At 34.1% G+C, this 22,876-nt stretch overlaps 1 protein-coding gene across 2 annotated transcripts; it reads right to left on the reverse strand.

The window, feature by feature from the left end:
• Positions 1-1,304: 1,304 nt before the first annotated feature.
• On the reverse strand, positions 1,305-12,413 carry LOC116158944 (homeobox protein GBX-2-like). 2 transcript variants are annotated; one of them, XM_031471821.1, is made up of 3 exons: positions 12,217-12,413; positions 7,961-8,318; positions 1,305-2,058 (listed from the first exon to the last, which is right to left on the reverse strand). In XM_031471821.1, exons 2-3 carry the CDS (start codon positions 8,196-8,198, stop codon positions 1,580-1,582), a joined length of 717 nt encoding a protein of 238 aa, XP_031327681.1. In that variant the 5' UTR covers positions 8,199-8,318; positions 12,217-12,413; the 3' UTR covers positions 1,305-1,579. The 2 variants fall into 2 exon arrangements, with proteins under 2 accessions (XP_031327681.1, XP_031327680.1); XM_031471820.1 differs by having other exon boundaries at positions 12,184-12,413.
• Between the last annotated feature and the right edge of the window lie 10,463 nt (positions 12,414-22,876).

Here is a 22,876-nt window from a genome sequence, read left to right on the forward strand (position 1 = left end):
AGCCAACTTTCTTATGTGTGGTAAGTTCTTTGAAACTTTATTTTACTTATTTAACCCCTCTCTTTCTCTGGACGTGAACGTACTTCAATATGCAGATTCGACATTTTGTGTGCTTTCGATGACGATGCATCGTTTCAATACTTTGTGTTACGCGGCAATACCCACGAGTGGGTTTTGGAACATTTTTTAGGTATACTTCATAAAAAAAATTGAATGTTTGATAGATCGTCGCCAAATGTCATATTTTTTTAAATTTCAAATGGCACCCCGCTAACAAATTATACCTCTGGGTAGCCAAAGCTACAAATTTTCCACTGATATAAAGAAAACCACTCATTCCATAAGAACATTTTAGAGAAAAACCAAGGCCAAACGCCAATTTGTAAAAGAAAACGTTATTTTCCGAACCCAAGTGTGCCATGATGAAACAAAAGATGTTCAATTGTCACAATTAACATCAGTAAAGTGTCGGCAGTGTATGATGTTTTTTAATCAACGTTGCCAAAATGTCCCAAACTCAAGCAGGAATTTTTGATATAGTGTTTATTCTTAGAAACCGTTCCCGAAAGTTTGCTGGCGTCATTTGTTTTCCAGACACTGTACTGTTAATTGCGAGAATTGAACATCTTTTGTTTCATCATGGCATACTTGGGTTCGGAAAAAAACGTTTTTTTTTTTACAAATTGGCGTTTCGACTTGGTTTTTCTCTGAAATTTTCTTATGGAATGTCTGGTTTTGTGAAAAACAAAAGTATAATTTGTTTAGGGGGTTGCCATTTGAAATTTTAAAACAATATGACAGTTGGCGAAGGTCAATCAAAATAGTTTTTTGTGCAACCAGTTGGGAAAAGCATTATTTTTCGTAACGAACGAACCGAGTTAGCCGCCCCTCTCCGCAACCTCCCCAATCCACAAAATCCGCCACATTGTTTGGCATATGTCGCGACCCCGCTCAATGGCAACAAAGTGGTGGAGATGCACCCCTGTTAGTTGCTACCAGGGACACATCCCCACGACAGTTGACTAAATTCTGGGAGAGGCGGCTACGCCAGGCATATGCCAAAGTATCAAAATCCTCAGTAAGCAGTTGCACAAAAATCCACTAGATCTCATACCGAGATTGATCACTCCCCCTTAGTCAAAAATGGTGTAATGTGCCCAATTTTCAATGTTGAAACTGCTACCAAGCTTTGGCAACTTGTACCCCACTTACTTCAGGCACTTTTGAAGAAAAAATCAGCTTGTGTACTTACGATTTCAGACACTTGAAGGTATTTACAGTAAGGAATAATAATGTGAACATTCGAGGATTTATTGCTATTTATTGAAATACGACGTTTAACAGCTACGTACTGTTCGTTAATCCTGTCTCTTATAGGTAATAGGTAATAAAATTGCACAACATTCAAAAATAAAATATGTTACACGTGAACTATGTTCGTATAGTCTACAACCACGTCATTTATACGGAAGTAACTCTTATCACTTCATACAGCCACTTTGAGGTTCTTATACTTTATTGCTTCGTTTGCTGACATCTCCGTCGAAATCAGTCAAAATTGTGAACACACAGACCCGCGTCAATGCGGCGCATGCGATTGGTACGAGGCAACATCCAAACCCGCACGAAGAACGGCCTGACTGGCGAACACCCGTCCGGCCAAATCACCAAGAGCCCTTTCCAACTGCTGATGTTGGCTCCTAACCGCGAATCTATTTACATGCACCGGTATCGGAACCACTAATTTACTCTTGTTCGGTTGACCCGTTTTCGACTGATGCGGACCGGCTGCGAGGCCGGCCTTCACCCTTTTCCATTTCGCCCGTCGATTTTGAAACCATATTTTCACCTGCACCTCGCTCAAACGTAACGCCGAGGCGATTTGGCTACGCTCTGTTAAGGATAGGTACTTTTTCGCGTGGAATTCTCTTTCGAGCTCTAGAAGTTGTTCGCTCGTAAACGCTGTCCGTCGGCGGCGGGTTTTCGTTGAGCCGGCACCTCCTTCGCTCGTCGCGTCCGTGGGGTGGCTGTCATCAAGTTCTTCCTCGATGTCGGAATCTGAAAGGAAGGTTACGTGTTAGTCGCCGCAATCAAAATCGTATTTATCTTTGAGTTAGGAGTAGAAGCCGTTCCTCATCGTTTTGTTGTCGTTTTTTTACGGCATTTCTAGAAAACAAAATACGCTATTATATTCGTTATGACTGGCTGGCTGGCTGTCCGACTGAGATCTCAGCAATTACAATAGCTAGAGACTTCAAATTTTCGCTTAAAGGTTTCTGATATAGTATAGATGTGCAGGATCTAGTCTATTTTGAGTTAGATTACTCGTGAGATCGATAAAATGACAAATTTATTTACATATCTGCTTGTGTTCGTGGTTGATATGCAGATATAATAGACAGATTTATTAAGTTAAGCAGAAATATACCGGGTGATGTCTAACGCGACGCAGCATAGGTAATTTCTTTATAGTCAATTACTAGCTCCCCAAAAATACTGCATCTGTTCATACTATTACTTATCATAAGACTGTTCCTCGGCCATATTTCGAGAACCGTTCGTCATATGACTTAGGGATAAAAAAAATTATTGGGTAAATCGGTCAGGAAGAATCGCTGGAAAATATTTTCAAATTCTAAAAATGACCAACAGAGGGCGTAACTGCCATCTTAAATTTTAAAATTGCATTTTCTTTAAATTTCGCATAATAAACTAAACAATTTTTTTTCATATTTTTAAAGAGAACCAGTTTATCTATCATTTTCGTAAACCAAAAACTCACTTATTTCAAAAACAAAGATGGTGTGGGGCGTTCAATTGTTTTTGCAATACCCTGCTTTAACTTCTTAACCGTTTGACCGATTGTAAAAAATTTGGTATGGTTGAAAAGAGCAATCCTTGGGCAACAAGAATCAACAAATATAGTTAATTTAGTGGAATCCTTCTCCGCCAGGGGGCTAGTTTTGACACTATGATCCAAAATCCTAAAAAATCAAATGGAATGATACGACTTTTTCTTTATGAAAAAGTAGCCAAATAACACCCAAAGACGCCAGTGAAAACCGTTTTTCAAAATCTCGTTCCTAACTTCAAATATTGGGAAAATGAGATTAATTAATTAATCAATAAATCTGCGTAAATTGTATCTTATTTGACGTATTTCCGGTATTTGTCGATGGCGCGAAAGAAAAGCACCCTACACTTTTAGGTAGGCCTTGGAAAATTAAACAAATGAAACACGATGCATTTTGAAATAATAACAGCCGTAATTTGGAAATTATTCTGCTGTGTTTACATTCAGAAAGTGCAGTTTTTTTAATTTGTAACCTTTTCTAAAATGCCGATTTCTAAACAAGAAGTATTTCATATGCTGGCGATATATTTTGAGTATTTTCAAAAGGCGACCATCGCTGCCCACATCTTCTATTTGCGTTATCCGAATCGACCACGAACCATCGTCGCCAACATATTAAATTCTTCTTGGTTAGAAATCAGCATTTTAGAAAAGATTACAAATTCAAAAAACTGCACTTTCTGAATGTAAACACAGCAAAATAATTTACAAATTACGGCTGTTATTATTTCAAAATGCATCGTGTTTCATTTGTTTAATTTTCCAAGGCCTACATAAAAGTGTAGGGTCCTTTTCCAAACAATCTTTCGCGCCATCGACAAATACCGGAAATACGTCAAATAAGATACAATTTAAGCAGACATTATAAATCCATCTTCCTAAACATATTACTTGTTTACCCCTGACAGCCTTCAGGACTTCTGTTAAAGCATACCTGATGGATAATAGTTTCTATTCAGTCACTGAATTTTCCAGTCACGTTAAAATTAATTTAATTTCCTAATATATTTGTTTACGTTTGTCTTAGAATGTGTTGTTGTGCGTGTTATTTTATTACCTAATTATTATCTGGACGAGTGTAAGTGCAATTTATGCATGTTGACACAATAAAGTATTATTATTATTATTAAAGAAAAAGTCATAGGTATCATTTCATTTGATTTTTTTAGAATTTTGGATCATGGGATCTAAATTAACTATATTTTTCTTCTTGTTGCCTAAGGAATGCTCTTTTCAACGATACCAAATTTGTTACAATCGGTCAAACGGTTAAGAAGTTAAAGCAGGTTATTGCAAAAACAATTGAACGCCCTCTTTGTTTTTGAAATAACTGAGTTTTTGTTTTTACGAAAATTATAGATAAACTGGTTCTCTCGCGGCGCGTGCTTTCCGTACATTCATTCGAAAACTGGAACGAAATTGTATGCATTTTGGAAATTTTGTACCCCTAATGCACTACAAACCGTTGAAGCACAAGTGATACAAAGCTCTACAAGAGAATATTTAAGAAAATGAATTGAATGGCAAATGCAAGATTTTCAAAATAAATTCAATGCAAAATATAAAAAACTTCGTTGAAACATTTTTGGTATAGAATTGTTGCTAGAACAGATATCGTATTACCTCTCTTAATTTCCAGACTTATACGTTGTTTAAGAAATTCAGTTGAACGACTCTGTTTAGATTTTTCAAAAATTTTCCGTCCTGTATCCTTAATAAATGAGTTATTTATTAATGAATTATTTAAAAGAAACTAGAATCAATGGTATTAAAGAATCCATTCCTTGATTTGTTTAAAATTCGATTGTTATAAAATCATGGCCAACTACTAAAAAGAAAATGCGAAAAAAATGCCATCAATTCCGAGATCAATTCAATGAAATGGGAATAAATCAGAAACTGTTAAAGATAGCTATAGGAACATGTAATATCAAAATATGCCAATTTCGATTCTCTATCTCATGCAATATTAAGAACAGGGTCATTCCATTTAAAAAAACTGAGTTTATAGACTTTGAAGTTTCTTAAATTTGGATCTCCATAGGTGCGGTTGTACGCAACTTAACTTTTTTTTAAGTACAGTAAAAGAAAGCCCTATTAATTCTCTATGCACTGATAAAAATGGGTTGCCATGACTACAACCGTTTTCAAGTAATCAATTATCAAGGTACCATCTGCATCTGCCATTTTTTTCTTAAAGTCAAAATAACTTAAAAACCATAAATGGCAGATATCGACATATGGGTATCAAAAGAACTGAAATTTCACGTAGAATCCAAATCCAAATCCAAAAATAGGGGTTGCCATTTAAAATAACGGAATTACTATCTACTTCCGGTGTTTCCGGAAGTGTGGACATTTTGAAAATATTTTACATAGATTCGGCCTTCAGAGTAACTCCTAAGTACAAATTTTCAAAAACCTACCTATTTTACTTTCCCAGAAACTTTTAACTAAAGCTCCCAAAAAAACACCCTGTACACCATCTTTCGTATTTTTCGAAGTGAATGAACCAAACACCCTTTGAAAACGGCTTTTTAGCTTCCTAGCATGTGCTAGGTAGCTATTGCGATAGCCGTTTTTTGAACATTTCAAAATTTCATCAAATGTCGACGTTTTAGACCATTTTAAGCAACTTTTAAAGAATAAAATTTTTTTCCGTCTGTACGTACGTACGTACGTACGTTTGTTGGCAATTTTCTGAGAAAACGGCTCGACGGATTTTGTTGAAATTTTGTATATATGTTTTAGGCATACCGAACAGAAAAATAACGGGCCGGATTTTTGAAAAAAAATTTTGGAGCGCCGTAACGGCATCGAACTTTTTTTTTCAAATAGCAACCTAAAATTTTTATTCTATTATTTGGAAGACCTTATTTTCCTGTGTACAACCTACAAAAAATTGGGCCGGGTTATATTATCAAAAAACGGAGAAAAAATTGTCAAAGTCAAAAAATTGTGTTGCATATGTGCAAAACGCAACGATCTTGTTTCTGAAGCAATTTAAACGAAATTTCTATGGTAAGTCCCTTTAATAAAAGCAAACAAAATTCATGCGCAAAAATCGTGTTGCGCATGCGCAGAAATGCAATTTTCTTATTTATGGAACAATTAAAACGAAATTTGGATGGTAGGTCCTCCTAATAAAAGAAAACAAAATGCATGCGCAAAAAAATCGAGTTGCGCATGTGCAACATCCAACTTTCTTATTTATGGAGCAATTTTAACGAAAATTGGATGGTAGGTCCCTCTAATAAAAGCAAACAAAATGCATGCGCAAAAATCGTGTTGCGCATGCGCAGAAATGCAACTTTCTTATTTATGGAACAATTTTAACGAAATTTAGATGGTAGGTCCTTTTAATAAAAGCTAACAAAATGCATGCGCAAAAAATAGTGTTGCGCATGTGCAACATCCAACTTTCTTATTTAAGGAGCAATTTTAACGAAATTTGGATGGTAGGTCCCTCTAATAAAAGCAGTGCGCACATATGTTGGCAATTTTTGGTTTCAGCTAGGAAGCTATTCTGTCAAGAATTTGACACCTGGTTTTTGTAAAAATTGATAAAATACAATTTGGAATTTGTGAAGGGACAAAAAAATTGAGAAGGGTATCTTATCAACGGGATGAAAGTAATGAAATGCATCACAAGCTCCTTGCGAAAATTAACATCCAATTTTTATCTCTAAAAGGGCACGAGATATCAACAATTTTGGCAAAGTGCTGTATACATCTCTCACCTTTTCTCTCTTCTTACATGTTCTTTCAGAGTATGGTAATCTCTACATGAACAAAAAATTGGAAAATTCATTTCAATTTTCCAAATTTATTTCTACCCCTTTCGTTTTCGTTGATTTTCAGTGCCCTTTACGAGAAGAAACATGAAATAGAATTTTACTATTTTATTAGAGTTGTTTGATAAAACTTCAATTTGGTTTCATTTGGTTGGCTTAGTAAAATCAACTCAGTAGTAGCATTGTTTAAATATTAATCAATGGTAGTAGCAAGTCTTGTTTAAATTGTGAAAAGATAAAAAGTTACAACATTTTTGACTTATTACAACTTATTAAATTAGGTATGTAGTTAAAACATACTAGAACCTTACCTACTGCAATGAAATCAATTATTGTATATGTGAATCACGTCTTTGTATTGCTCTTTTCAATATTTTTTCGCACTTTAACAATTTAGAATGTGTAAATGTGCAGAGGAAATTTCCCATTCCCACTTTAGCGGATCAGTACCTACCGATAATCTGCAGATTAATCCGTCAATGTGCACATTAACGAATTTCTAACATTAGCGGTAACATATCCATGAATTTAGGGTTGCCAAGGAGTCTAAAGAATCATTAATCCAATAAGAATATTTGATCCCTCCTTTGCGTTGGAGAGGTGCTATGAAAGGTTTTCATTGAAAACTCCGCGAAATTTCTTTCTTTTTTTTCATTTTATTTCATCACAAATTACTCGATCGAAAACCAAGAAACTTGAAAGCTAATATTGTTTGATTAGAAAATAAGATAATCGAGACGTCGAGAAATTATGGGGCCTGCATTGATCCACTTCCAAAACTATAACATTAAACAAATTGTTTCTCAAACATGTGCACTCTTATTAAATATAAAGACCCGAAATTTACTCGCGTCCGAACGATATACATATTCACCCTCAATTTGCGAGGGGTTGTTTGTCTCCGTATGGGGTATGCAGTACACAAAGATATAATAACAATATATCGTTCGTGGGTAGGTTTTGAATTATAATTTATAGCGTGTTATGCGTACTGTAATTTTCCCATTTCCGCTACTCGTTTATGAGCGTTAAGTGTAGGTATACTCGATCGCTTTAATTTGCATGGAAACGTATAAACAAATTACCGCGAACACTTATTTAAGTAAATGATCCGTGTCAGTTATGAACGATTAACATTTTAGTTGGTATTTCGGGTTTGAAGCTGCGTTGAACACGATCCAAAACTAATATTTAAATGTGGACACCAAAGTATGCGTAAAAACGCAGGTAAAAGATGCAATGTTCCGAAACATTGATAAACAAATAATTAACCCACAGTAATAATTTGGTTAAGAGTTGCGTAAATACTCACTGTCTTTCTGTCCGTGACTCAGATCCAACTCGAGGCTTCCTTCTGAATCCGTATCTCTTGTAATTTGAACATGGGGATGGATGTAAGTTTGCGTTGTAGCCCAGGGTAGTGGGGGTGGTCTTCGTGGTACCGTATCACTAATTAAAGCTTCTATTGAAAAGGGTTTTGGTACCGGTTTTATTAACGAATCGGTACTAGAAACCTGCCTTAACATTGTTCTATTTGCGGACATATCCATGGCACACTTTGTCAATTTAATGTTGTACTAGCACATTATGATATTGTGCGATCCTTTTGCATTTTAGGGCGACGACAAAAATATCTTACGTGCATGTTCATTTTGTGCATTTTCTTCGGTCTGAAACAATAAGAGAATAATATATTAATATAAACATGTATATTTTTGGTTGTCTTTCACTATCATTCTATATACAGGGTGGTGACTTGCGTAACGCATCATAGGGAAAGGGATTTCAATGTAAAATTCATAACATGCGATTATTGGCTCCCCAAATTATTTTAGAGCGAAAATGTATTAAGGTTTTAAGTAGAAAAAAATTTTTTACGCCAATCAACCGTATTAGTTTTCAATTTTTTTCATATAAAGACGGAAAATTGGAAAAATAAAACCCGCTTCTTCAATAATCTGGGATGCCATGGAATTTTCTAAAACAAAATGATATCCAGTTATCCATTAGCAGCAATTCGAAATGGATTTTATGATCAACTTGATTACCGTCTTGCAGTTAATGGTAACTTATTCGCACATTTATTGTAAATTGTTATATTAGGAAACCGTTTTTAGTAATTTGGTCTTTCTTTATGTTGAATTCGCTATTCTAAATATAATACGTTTTGATAGAATTTGATTTGTTTTATAGCAGACATTCCATGGCATGACGGATATTGGCGTAGTTTTTGTATTATAAAATTCCATGGCATCACAGATTATTGGAAAAAATGGGGGTTTTATAATTTTGCGTCTTCATTATGCTAAAAATTGAAAACTAATACGGTCGATTGACGTAAAAAATTTTTTTCTACAAAAAACCTTAATACATTTTCGCTCTAAAATAATTTGGGGAGCCAATAATCGCATGTTATGAATTTTACATTGAAATCCCTATGATGCGTTACGCAAGTCACCACCCTGTATATATAAATCTATAACATTTCTGATGCCCACTTCGTTTGCGATTTGTGAGATCATCCGTTTGGGGGATATCATCAGAAGGCGAATAAAAAGGTTTTTATTCAATGGTTGAACCCTTCATTTTTAAATAAAAACAAATTTTATTGTTAACTTTTCCCTAAAAAATTAGTTCTAAATTCACTTTTATGAGAAATACCTATTTATAGCCATGTAACCATGAGTACTTATCCCAAAAAATATTTAATTTACTGCCTGTAAATTTTCAAATGTATAGCAAAAAACAATTAAAAACAATAATTAAGAAATACCTACTACTAGATAATGCCTAATTGTTTAAACCTATTAAATAAAAAAAAACAACAGTGTTCAACGAGGTCCCAAGTCGTGAGATCTCGGTTCTTAAACCCTCGGACGGCAGGACTTTAAATCTACAACCTACAAATATTTTCAACGAAATTGCAATTGCTGCACAGGGTTGATGAATTAAACATGTTGTTAACTTTGTAAGGTTTGATTTATTAAAATTGACCATTAGTTTTAAAACACCCTGTAGAAGGGTGATCAAAATTTCAATCATTCTCATGTAGCATTATAAGTCAGTAGGTATTGCTGATTTTAAAAGACTTTTAAATTCAAGTCAACAATTTTGCAAAATCTTGAGTAACTTAAAACCTTCGATGCTGGGTATAGGGAAATGTGGCATCAAACGACGTATATTTTCATGTAGACTTGCAATAATGCAATAAAATATAAGGTGTTTCTTTTTAAAATAAGAAAGTTGCTATCCACATCTTGTAAAACCGGTAGTTAAACGATCATAATATTTTCTTTCGATAGATCATAAAAAACTGTGTTGGTATCAAATTTTCAGATTTAAATTATCTATTAATAGGAGTCTGAATACTTTTAGGTACCGATTTGCGTGAAACAGCCTGTACATTATTGCATATTTCGATTCCTTGGTCAATTTTAGTTGGACTTTATGTATTACATAATATACCTAAAACCAGTAAAAATCTGATATCGCAGTTAGCATAAAACTTAGAAGGCCGTGACTCGGCAATGTTACAAATCATGAAATGTACTAAAATACGCCGAACCGTCAAAGTTAAACTTTTTTTGTGCCAAAAGAAATCGCTCAGTCAATTTTCAAAATTTCAAGCAAAGGTAACTTGATTTTTTTTAAATAGAACTACCAAGTTTTTTTTATTGCAACAAATTTATTTACCTCAAACAAAACAAAACCTTCATTTTAAAACGAGCTTTAAAAAGATAAAATAGTCAACTATGCATTTGAACCAATCGGTGAGCTTAAATAAAGCAATCTGAATAGTAAGCCATGAAAAGCCATATTGGAAAATAATTAAACAAAATAAAATAAAATCTGTCAGTTTGGTTGATTGACATTGACAATATACTAACGATTATTTTACTCGCGTCATAATTTAACTAATACCTACCTATACAAGTATATACAACAGTATCTATGTTATTGAAATCTGTATAGTGTATATATCATTGGAAGTTTTTGAAAATCCTCGAACCATATATAAAAAAAACAATATTTTATTAATATACAGGGTACCCATTATGTATGGAATATAGATATATCTCGGAAAATATCGAATGTATACTTACAACATTTTTATATATAAAAGTTGTTTCACATTTGATTTCCCATAATAAGACATCATTCAGATGTTTTTATTTCAAAGAAAACAAATGAGTAACGAAAAACAATTGAATTTTTTTAAATGGCAGTGCGCCTTTTCATTAGGCTCATTTGATAGAGATTTTTTTTTTATTTTGGATGATGTAAATTTCATTTTGCCTTCAAGGTTTAATAAGAAACGTACACGTTCATTGCTTTTATTTTGATGTAGGATATCTGGATTAATGCTATATTGATGTAATTATATTATACATTTTTTTAGAAAATTCTTCTTGTATTAGGGTACTAAGATGTTACATAATCGAAAAGAGAAAAAAAATCTATAAAATGAGCCTAATGAAAAGGCGCACTGCCATTTAAAAAAATTCAATTGTTTTTCGTTATTCATTTGTTTTCTCTGAAATAAAAACAACTGAATGCTGCCTTATTGTAGGGAAGACCTTCATATAGAAAAATTTTGTATACATTGGATACTTACCGAGAGATATATACTATATTCTATACATAATGGACACTCTGTATTTTTAACACGTTCTGTCTACCTATGTTTGTACTGAAAAATACATAGAGACATTTCAATTTCGAAATTTCATAATTTCTATACTATGATACATTTTTTGGTCCATTCCATATAACTTTCTAGACAAAATTCCCTGTTACAGGGTGCATGTTTCGTCACCCAACAATTAAGGTACCTACCTGCCTAAGTATAGGAATAATACTTTCAGCATTTTCCCCCAGCCACATGCATTTATTTAAAAAAATTGGACTGGAAAGTCTGCTCAAATAGGATCTGTCCCTTGGTCGGTAGCCTTAATCCTTTTAGTCGTTAAAAAACTGTACCCTTATTATAAACTCTCCTCGAAACTCTCGAATTACAGACAACACACTTTTAACGTGTAGGTATATCGCATGCTTTTCGCATTTTGTACTATTTAGGTAGAGACAATTAAAGTTGATTGTGGAAATGGACGTAAATTTCCTAATCTCTTATTTATATATATTATTTATAAAACTACAGTACAACCTCGTTAATCCGAATAGATTCGGACCACCGATTTTCGGATTATCGCGAAACTAGTGAAAATAATAAATTTGGACACAAGCATTAAGAAATAAACTTTATTCTTTTCAACGTCTTCAGGGGTATCATCGTTGTTACGAGGAACGAAATTATTTCGGACTATCGCGATTTCGGATTAGCGTGTATTCGGATTATCGAGGTTGTACTGTACCGGCTACCCAACTCGCTATATAAAACAGTACTTGTACAAATTCTAGCATTGAATACGAGGAATAGGAAAGAACCTTACGTTCAATACAAAAGTATTAAAGTAAAAGTTAGTAGGTTCTTAAAGCGAAATTGCCAATATTTGTAACAAAAAAAAATAAACTCACCATTAGGCAAAGATTGAAATAACCGTTAATTACCATTAAACGTCACAGTCAACAATAAATAACGTATACTTTCCGTCGCACATATAACAAGCACTCGTACTTTATTAACTATTTTTCCGCTCGTTTGCTTACATCGCTCCAAACCGATCACCCGCACGACACGTTAACTTAACAGATCGACAAGGATATATGCACACAAATCGGTATAAGTATTCGAAATCCGTCGAAGTTCGGAGTCCTTTAAAGTGATACACCGCTGAATTCGATGTAACTGATATAGAAGGGAAAGAGAAAATGGAGGCGTGATTTTGGAGGGAAAATAAACGCCCCTCGTTCATAGTTGGTTCTAGACCTTCCAATCGTACACTAACAATCTGAACTTAAATCGTTCCTGTTACTAATATTAATTAGGGTGTGATGGGATGGGGAGCTAACAAATTAATTCATTCACAAAAGTAAGCAGGCGTACAAGGTTCATTACGTTGTTTTGTTTGTGTTCTTTTCTGCAAGCACAAACTTGGTCTTCCTCAAATAAAGCTCTTACATTAATTTATTTTTTATATTGTCAATTACCTACCTAAGTGTAGGATTTTTTCACGTTTGGCTACAATTTTTATTTTCAGGCTGTCAATTGCACTACTCTTTTGCATCATAAAAGATTTGCAAATATCACATTGATTTATATACGTATGGTTCCCACGAGCTTCCCAACATCTTCACTAGAAAGGCCTGCGAATATGATTAGAAAAATGGAACACTTGATGTACGTATAAAAAAATCACCTTAGGTCGCTTTCTGTAAATGCAGAAGATTTCACAGACGCGTGTAATTTAGAGGGTATGATGCCAAATCTGTTCCATTTGTTACTCGCAGCATTGTTTTAAAGTTTTGAATGAATGCACCAAAGGATAGAAGATTTAAGTAGGCATCTTTGATATTCCCTTCAAATATAGCAGCATTATCGACACATTTAAGACTTTGTTCCTAAGATTCTTCTTATTTATTTATCACCAACAACTTTTCATACTCTTTATAATAGGATCTACTGGATTTGGATTTTGCACCTACCAACTTTTCTTCTGCTTTTGCAACAAGCCATTGAATGGACGGTGTATTTATTATCTTTTTCAACCGGAGTCATTTTATATTTACAAAGACGGTCATTTTTATAAGCAAACGTCAAGTGACATTTCCATGGCAATCATGGAATTACGAAGAAACAGCCCACTCAATTATATTTTATTTTATTTCTCTTATTAAAGAGTGATAAAAAAAGTTCATCATTTTGAACTTTCTATCCGTTCGTCTGCCTGTGTATAAGGTTGACAATGGTCAAGGGTTACGAACTGATTAAATTTTGGTCATTTGCACTTTCTGTCCGTCTGTCTGCGTACATGGTAACTCCGTTCGCTTGTGTACTTGATAATATTACGATACATACATATTTCAAAACGAATCACCGATTATAATTTGTAAGTTTGATAAAAATATCAAAAATTGTAAAAACACGTCGTTTAGATACATATGGGGAAGTTTAATGGAAGGTTTACCTTACTTTTAGCACAGATTACCCTATACTAGGTAATCTGTGCCTTTAGCATCCATCGTCGCATCCCAGCTACCTACACTTTAGCTTATCATTTACGTGTTGTTTGATACATGTCTCGTTTCGATACAAAAAAATAAAAATTGCCATGTTTTGTTTCGTTTCAGAGAAATCATCAGCGACTTTATTTTTTATATGACCCGTAAAAAAAGTAGATACTGTATTGAGTAGTATTTTTTTATCACGAATACAACCATATATGGCGCACACAAAAAAACAAAAGTTGGAAACTGTTGGTTTCAACAGGATGGTGCACCTTCGCACAGTCCTCTGCTAGAATACCTATCGGACGGATTGTTCATTTGCAGAAAATTATTCGGATAGACATTTTTGCATGATTGGGGGATTGTGCGAGGGTGCACCATCCTGTTGAAACCAACTTTTTTTCCTTGTGTGCGCCGCACATCGTATTCGTAATAAATAGAGACCGGATTTCATGCTTTTATGTATTACCTCAATATTGTATGCAGCTCAAATAAATCAATAATTTATACGAACTAACAAAAATGAATCACATTGGCGCAAAGAAAATAGTGCATATTTTGCATTTTTGGGGTTTTTGTGCATATTTAAGAAAGATTAGCATTTTATTAACTTTTTAAACCATTTTTATTACAAAACAAGTTTCCAGTGGTAATAATTGCAACAATTATATCTTTATTTATAAATTATTAAGATAAACCAATAATAAATCAAATAAAATAAAAATTATAAAATAGAAACAGAACAAAAGAAGAAATTAGAAAAAAATAAAAAGAAAAAAAAACAAAAAGAAAAAGAAAAGAATAAAAAAAATAAATGTAATACAAACAAAAATATGGCGCCCAAGTTTGTTAAATTATAAAACGTCGGCGGTGTTCAATCAGCATTAATTTATAATGCAAGCACATTTTCAAGTTCAACAAATGAGATGAGGAATATTGGCTGGAGAAAATGTTGAATTAAAGAAATTTCCAATGATTTTTTGTGCATTATTTAATTTTTCATGCACATCTTCATGCTTTTTTGCCATATTTTTTGTGTATATATATACAATTTGTACTTTTTTTGCGGGCCATATATAAAATATAAAGTTGCTGATGATTTTTTCGACACGAAACGTTGTATTGAAAACCTCTCAATGGTGTTTGTACAGTTCAAAAAGCGGCAATGAGAAAGTGTTTTTTTATTTTGTTGCATCTGTTCAAATAACATTGGGAAAAAAAACGAAATCGGCAAATTTCGGTTTTTCTGGTATATCTTCGAAAGTATTTGGAATTTTCCGGTTTTCTTTAAAGCATGATAATAACTACTTAATTGCGCAAGTTTTCCTTAATTTAACCATCGTCGTATATCTTCTAGGGTTTCAGCTAAATCTAATGACTGAGTGCGAGGGACACTGCCTAGTTGCAGAGGCCAACTTACTGTCTGTCTGATGGAAAATATCCATTTCATTTTGAACCAGCTTATATTTTCTACTTACGGGTCATTTAATAAACATTAAAACAAGAAATTTTGTCTCTTGAACATTAATTTAGCAAATTGTACATTATAATGACACGCTTTAGCTTTAAGTAGCCATTAGTATACATTAGAATTATTTATAACTAAAGGCGTTGCCAAGTTTTCATCATGTCGTTGCTAATTATAATTAGTTTTTTGTCTCATTCACTCCCATCGAGTGATTGATATAGACATAATTACGTGCGCTAAGCTTCCGTTTTCTAATTATGCAAAACGTTCGATTTTATTTGCCCAAAAAAAGAGTGGCGCGCACACGCTCCTCTATCTATTACTGTAAAAAGGGGTGCTCAAATTGAATAACAATAATAACGATTATGGCGCTACTGATGTATCCGCGTCAGGATCAAAGATGCCTTCTATAATGTAATAACTGCCGGTCTGTTGGCGACATTAGCACGTGCATTGTTGAACTGTCATTCTGTCAGGCCATTGTTACGCTGTCAATCATAATAGTGTACGCTCTCTAGAGACCGATTATGCGGCTACAAAAGCCGGCCAAAAAACGAACAGCCATATACTAATCTGCGATTAGCATATTACATGCAAAAATACAAACCTTCCGCATTTCCAATTGTGCCCTTTCTCAAGTCATTAGGCGACTTTTAAATTTACCCTCGCCGAATGCGTGATTTTTTTACGATCGAAGGGAGCGCGGATGATATTTTTGGAAGCGCTATTCATAAATTATATCATTTGTAGCGAGGTTGTAAAGAATGTAGACTTATAAATCAGAATGGTTAGCATCGGATATGAGACAAGATTGTAGCACATGTGAGAAGAGCGTTGGTATTGTCACGGATGAGGAAATATTCGCTTTGAGCGGCTGCCTCTGTCAACTCACGCGAAAAACTGACAAATTTTTATGTCCCCATAAAAATAAAGAGTGTTAAACCATTACAATTTTTTCTTCGTGCGTTCAAGACTTGTTTCTTAAATTAAATTTTAAGGAAAAAAGTTAATGAGGGACTCATTTGCTTTAACATATGACATTTCTCTATTTTAATAGAACAGTTATATTTATTAAGAAGTAGACATAGGGATTTCACGTGCATTGTTCTTCCCTATGTCTACTTTTAAATGACAAAATCTCATCTAAAGGGCGCCAAATTGCAACCAAAATAGAACAGAATAGAAATACACCTTATGGGTAATCAAATCGAACCCATTTACATATGGGTATTTTTTACTTAATCAAACGAACAACTATTTTATTAGAAAATCTAATTTCAATGAGTACATAAATGACCAAATCTATGTAATACAAACGGCTTCAATTGACCCAGAGGGTGGTATTTTTAAGAAAAACAAATCTCAAATTTTCTTTAGAATTGTTACCATAAATTAAATGTAGTTTAGAACATTTTTCTTAATTTTACTCATATCAAAATGTCCTTTGGCAGCTGATGATTTTCTTACAAAACGGTAGTTCAAATGAGTTTACGTTAGCAAGCAAGCAGGTCCTGGATTCGAATCCCAGATTAGGCAAAACGTAGCTTGCGACGATGCAAAAGAGAAAAGATCCCCCCTAAAAACGGCTTTACCTTTTATAAATTCGGCTTTTACGTGGAGAGAACGTAGGAAAGTACAAATCGGTCGGCGAGTCGTTGCGAAAATTAAAACTTCTTTAATTAATTACGCGCCCGAGCATCAACGGAAAAATATGAGACTGAGCTCATAATTCTTCTTAATTAATCGCGTTTAATTTGTCAATAAGAATCGAATGATGTTTACTGCAACACATTTATTTAGCTACTGTTATTTCCATTCACTTAATTTGCCCTATCCAAATTTCCAGAATCGGCTCCAATGCTCGATTTAAATGCCCCATAGAAAATAAAACCAGCTAATAATGGCTTATCATGTCTGCAATTCTAAAATATTAATTTGTCCTCTTCTTCTCTGGCAAAAGAGCTTTTAACAGTCAGTTTAAATATCCCTAGCGGAACCGTTGCAAAACTAATAAATTCACTACTTAAGTTAGTGCGTTATTGGCGGTAAGACAAACAATTAAACGAAATGAAAACACACAAAGCTCCAAAATTTGGACGTTTTTTTCAGTTTTTCACTCGTATCCTAAAAATATTTTTTGTATCACAGTGAAATGAATTTCTAGACCCAATATTGACCAAAATACAGCTGATGAAAAAGGTCCAAAAATATTGGGGTTTTTAGCCATCCCCCGAGTTAGCACACTGTCCCCGAGGTAGAGTATACATCCTGGTCTACCCCCAAATAATCTGTAAACATTCCATTAGCTTTGAAATACATATATGTAATGTAGTTCTCCATTATTTTGGGTTCGTTGTAAATTCTTAGGATATAAAAGGAACCACAAATGTTTATTAGATTTCTAAAAGGCGATCGATTTCGGGTTTTTTCTATCTACCCATCATCAGGCCATGCTAAAATATCACATGTGTGATCACATCATGTGATATTTTAGCATGGCCTGATGATGGGTAGATAGAAAAAACCCGAAATCGATCGCCTTTTAGAAATCTAATAAACATTTGTGGTTCCTTTTATATCCTAAGAACTTTGAAATACACTTTCCAGCTACCATCAATTTTTCATTATATCAACTGGACTAATTAAAATAAGACTCAAACTGAGATTTACATTGCAACACGGGAATATAGACGATACAAGCAGTGGCGGTCCCAGGATTTGGTAAAGGAAGGGGCCCAAACCCAAACTTTGTCCCAACACGGAAAAAAATAAAAGAAATCTTGCATAATGGAAATGAGATCGACACAAAATTGATGAAAAATTGGACAATGCCCCCCCCCCCTGGGACCGCCACTGGATACAAGCAGTGGAACACAATAATACTTAACAAACAAACGCGACTTTTTTAAAGGATCCGGAATGACGCAACGGTTGAGTACGTGACTACCGTTTTCTGGCCGGGGAAATCACAGGGGACGACCTTGCACCACAAACAAGGGGGGGGAGGGTCAATGGTGCGCCATTCTTTCTATAATAGTGCTCGGACTTTAAGGGGTTTTGTTAAAGTAAAACCACACTTCTGGTACATAAACGCAAGCAAAGTAGTTGGTGTCAAAAATATGGATCAGATGCTATGTGTCGTGAAACTAGCGCCCCCCTTCACCCCATCTCCAATAATGTTCTCCTAAATGACGGGATTGCGTGTTTTATGATTAAAATGCCATTTCTCACTGACCATCAGATAAATCGAGTAGGTTTCCGGTCCGTGTGGCGCAGTTCAGTTGAAGCTGGACTGTGGTACTAAGGGTCCTTGGTTCGAATCCGGGTTCGGGCATGGATATTTTTTGTAAATGTTGGCCCACTCAAAAATAAAGGCAAAAATAAATAAATAAGTATTCTATTTCTTTTTTATAGTCGAATTATAAATTATATTGTCCTTGTCGGGGGAGTAGCGCCCTTATAAATGTTACATCTTCAATGATGTGGCTTGGGGTATTTTGGTTGCTGATTGCTATCTATTCCAGATTTCCAGACTATTTCTGATGATTCCAACTCAATTATAATCAAGTTTCGAGTAAATTACAAGGCGCTTTTCATATAACTGTATCCTGAATGGTGTTAGACTTGCCTCAACAATTGCTGCGATTTTCGAAAATTGCTCTTCCTTTCACGGCGCTACCTTGTATATCTGACAATGAGCTGTTACCATTATATTTCATTAACATAGGTATACCTACGCCTTTTTCAATTAAAAGTGCTAACAATAGAATGTGATGATAATTGCTAATTAGGTACTAAAATTTCTTTGAAGTTAAGAAAATTGATTGCCTCGTTAACAGTCTAGTGACAAATTGTTTAAGCAAAGCGAAATGGTGTTTGGCTGTATTCCAACAGAATTTGGTCATTAATTAATTAAGCATTGAAAGAAATTCTTTCCAGTTTGCAACTTTTAATTATTCTTTTTTTAATTTAAACGGAAATTGAATGAGACATCGCTAACGACATGTCAAGTTTTGCAATATACGACATTGAAATGCGTTCGTTTTGGCAAACAAGTCGAATAATCAAGTAGGTATAAGAAATGAAGTAGTTATTTGTACCGGGTGACCCAATAAGACTGTTTCTCTGCCATATCTCGGGAACCGTTCGTCGTATGACTTAGGGGTAAACAAAATTATTGGGTAAATTGGTCATGAAGAATCGCTGGAAGATATTTTCAAGTTCTAAAAATGACCAGCAGAGGGGGCGTAACTGCCATCTTAAATTTTAAAATTGCATTTTCTTTAAATTTCGCATAGGTAGGTAATAAACTAAAAAAATTTTTCACATTTTTTAAAGAGAACCAGTTTATCATTGTCGTAAAAAAACTCAGTTATTTCTAAAACAAAGATAGTGTGGGGCATTCAATTGTTTTTGCAATAACCTGCTTTAATTTCTTAACGGTTTGACCGATTTTAACCTTGGGGAATAAGGATCAAGAAAAATATAGTTAATTTAGTTGAATCCTTCTTCGTCAGGGGGCTAGTTTAGACACCATGACCCAAAATCCTAAACAAATCAAATGGAATGATATGACTTTTTCATTATGAAAAAGTAGCCAAATAACATACCAACAACAACCAATAATTTTTTTACCCCTCAGTCATACGACGAACGGTTCCCGACAAATGACCGAAGAACAGTCTTATTGGGCCATCCGGTACAACTAGTTTTGAAAGTGATGTTTTTTTTTCATGAATTTGCAGCGAGTTAATCAAGCAAATTCATGAAAAAAAGGCATTTTCAACACGTGATTTTTTGAATAGTTATACAGGGTGGTAACTTGCATAACGCATCATAGGGATCTCAATGTAAAATTTATAACATGCGATTATTGGCTCCCCAAATTATTTGAAAGCAAAAATGTATTCAGGTTTTTTGTAGAAAAAAATTTTTTACGCCATTCAACCGTATTAGTTTTCAATTTTTAGCGCATTTTTGAAAAAAATACGCTATTATATTCGTCATTGCTGGCAGGCCGGCTGTCCGCGTTAGATCTCCACAACTACAATAGCTAGAGACTTCAAATTTTCACTAAAAGCTTTCTGCTATAGTGTAGATGTGCAGGCACTAGTCTATTTTGAGTTAGATTACTTGTGAGATCGATAATTGAAGAAAACAATTTCGATATGGGTTTCGGAGGTGCTATAATTTTACCGTTAGATAGCGCTACCAGTATAAAAACTTATTATTTACTTTGTGATTTGTTTTACAAAATGAAGACGTACCGTCAATTGAAATTAAATTAAATTAATTATTTAACGCAGCCAAAATTACTCGTGAGATCGATAATTTTAAACTTCGCTAATAAAATACTGACCTGCATTACCAAAAATGCGCTTTAATCATGCATATGCTGATTTACAACTTGTTTGCATAATAAAGACGGAAAATTGGAAAATAAAACCCGCATCTTTTTCAATAATCTGCGATGCCATGGAATTTTCTAAAACAAAAAGATATCCAGTTATCAATTAGCAGCAGTTCGAAATGGATTTTATGATCGACTTGGTTACTGTCTTGCAGTTAATGGTGACTTATTCGAACATTTATTGTAAATTGTTACATTAGGAAACCGTTTTTAGTAATTTGGTCTTTCTTTATGTTGAATTCGCTGTTCTAAATATAATACTTTTTGATAGAATTTCATTTGTTTTATAGCAGACATTCCATGGCATGACGGATATTGGCGTAGTTTTTGTATTATAAAATTCCATGGCATCACAGACTATTGAAAAAGATGGGGCTTTTATTTTTCCAAATTTCCGTCTTTATTATGCAAAAAATTGAAAACTAACACGGTTGATTGACGCAAAAAATTGTTTTCTACAAAAAACCTTAATACATTTTTGCTCTAAAATAATTTGGGGAGCCAATAAGCGCATGTTATGAATGTTACATTGAAATCCCTATGTTGCGTTACGCAAGTCACCACCCTGTATATATATGGATATTACCTAGCAATTGATCAATCTTAATTTCACCCCTATACGATTTCAATAGATCTACCATCTAACAAGCCTAATACAGGTACAAGAAAAAGCGGTTTTTGGAATGCTATTCCAAAAATTGACGCATCCGGTGTATAGATAATGTTTTGCGAATAGAACGAGTTCGATTAAAAATAGGGGATGTTTTAAAATTCAGAATAAAATTTTAATTGAGCGTTGGATATGGAAAGCGAGCAATTGATAGACAAAGGATGCACGTAAAGCACGAGGATGTAATTATAAAATTATTATATACAGACATTTTTGTCCTATACCTAGTAATTTAAAAGGTTCAATAAGCATGGTAGGTAAATTTGCCGTTAAAACGGTTAAATTGATTGATTATTAATTTTATTTGTAAGTATAATAACCAAATCAAATAGCTATCACCATAATTACCCGATAACTACCACAACTAAACCCTAATTCGATAAAAATGGGGTAGAATTGTCAAAAATATTTCAACGAAACTATGAAAGACACGCTACCATAAACTATTTATTATTCCAAAACTTGTAATTACTTCGTTCATTAGTCGCTAATTTTGTTTCTCAAATACTAAATTACCACTAAACAAATTCTGAAGTTTGAAATTATCAAGCGCCGCCGCGGTCGCATTTAATTGCCTCGATTAAGTGGTTTTTAAGATTATTTGTTATGTAAACGAAGTTTATGGTTTTTGACTTTATGCACAAAGCACATTCAGGGCAGTTGAAGTATTGAAACTAAGCGACTTTCTGTGTACTCGTCAACAGCTATTGTCCCCGCAATTAACTGGCTGCATACACCCTTACGACTTAAATGTGTAACCTAAATGGCATCCCCTTTTATACGCTGTATCAAATCATAACGCTAAACATTGTTTTATAGCAGAATCGCGAGTGCCAAATGGAAACGATTTTTTAATTAGCCATCAATATTTAGCCATATTTATCAATTCTTTATTTATTTACTGTCCCTCTCTTGTTCTGGGCCCTCAAATGCTCAATTACATAAGTAATTGTTCTATACTACTCTTGTATTTACTGATCTAAGGAACTTTCCATCTTTGCCATTGATGAAAAATTTTATCTCATCCCAGATTCGAACACCCGACCTCCGGCTATGTAGCCCAACGCTCTACCACCGAGCTACACAGTCGATTCAATAGTCACTTAAATTAAATACGACCGCTACGGTCGGTATTGGTTCTCTTTTTATCAAGCCTACACGTTATCAAGAGTAGTTAAAGTATGGCGGTCAACAAAGAAGTCCGATTTCTCTAAAATATTCCAAAAATCAACAATGTTTTGGGGATTTTTAACGATATTTTTTGGTCCTTTAATTGCGCAACTTTTCTCCCATGTAACCAAATTTGTATCTCTTACCGTTTCTAGAATGGCCATTGTGGCATTTTTAGTAAATTTTTTTAAGAATGAAAAAAATGTGCTATTGTTTGCGTTTTGTCCATCCATCCGTCCGGACCCACTTCTGCCGTTTTCAACTGAGATGCTGTTTTTAAAAGTTAAACGTGCATAACATTTACATACAACCAATTGGTGCCAAGTTAAACTTTTAAGAATAGTGACGGGGGGGGGGGGGGGTTAACACACGTTCTACCCTTCAT

This window comes from Photinus pyralis, unplaced genomic scaffold, assembly GCF_008802855.1.
Source record: "Photinus pyralis isolate 1611_PpyrPB1 unplaced genomic scaffold, Ppyr1.3 Ppyr1.4_LG1, whole genome shotgun sequence".
In the NCBI taxonomy this organism is placed as follows: Eukaryota; Metazoa; Arthropoda; class Insecta; order Coleoptera; family Lampyridae; genus Photinus; species Photinus pyralis.

Excerpts from the sequence above, each read along its gene's own strand:
- LOC116158944 (XM_031471821.1), bottom strand. The coding sequence starts at position 8,198 with ATGGATATGTCCGCAAATAGAACAATGTTAAGGCAGGTTTCTAGTACC. Across the intron at positions 2,059-7,960 it reads GAGTCACGGACAGAAAGACA|ATTCCGACATCGAGGAAGAA; the intron begins GTGAGTATTTAC and ends CCTTCCTTTCAG.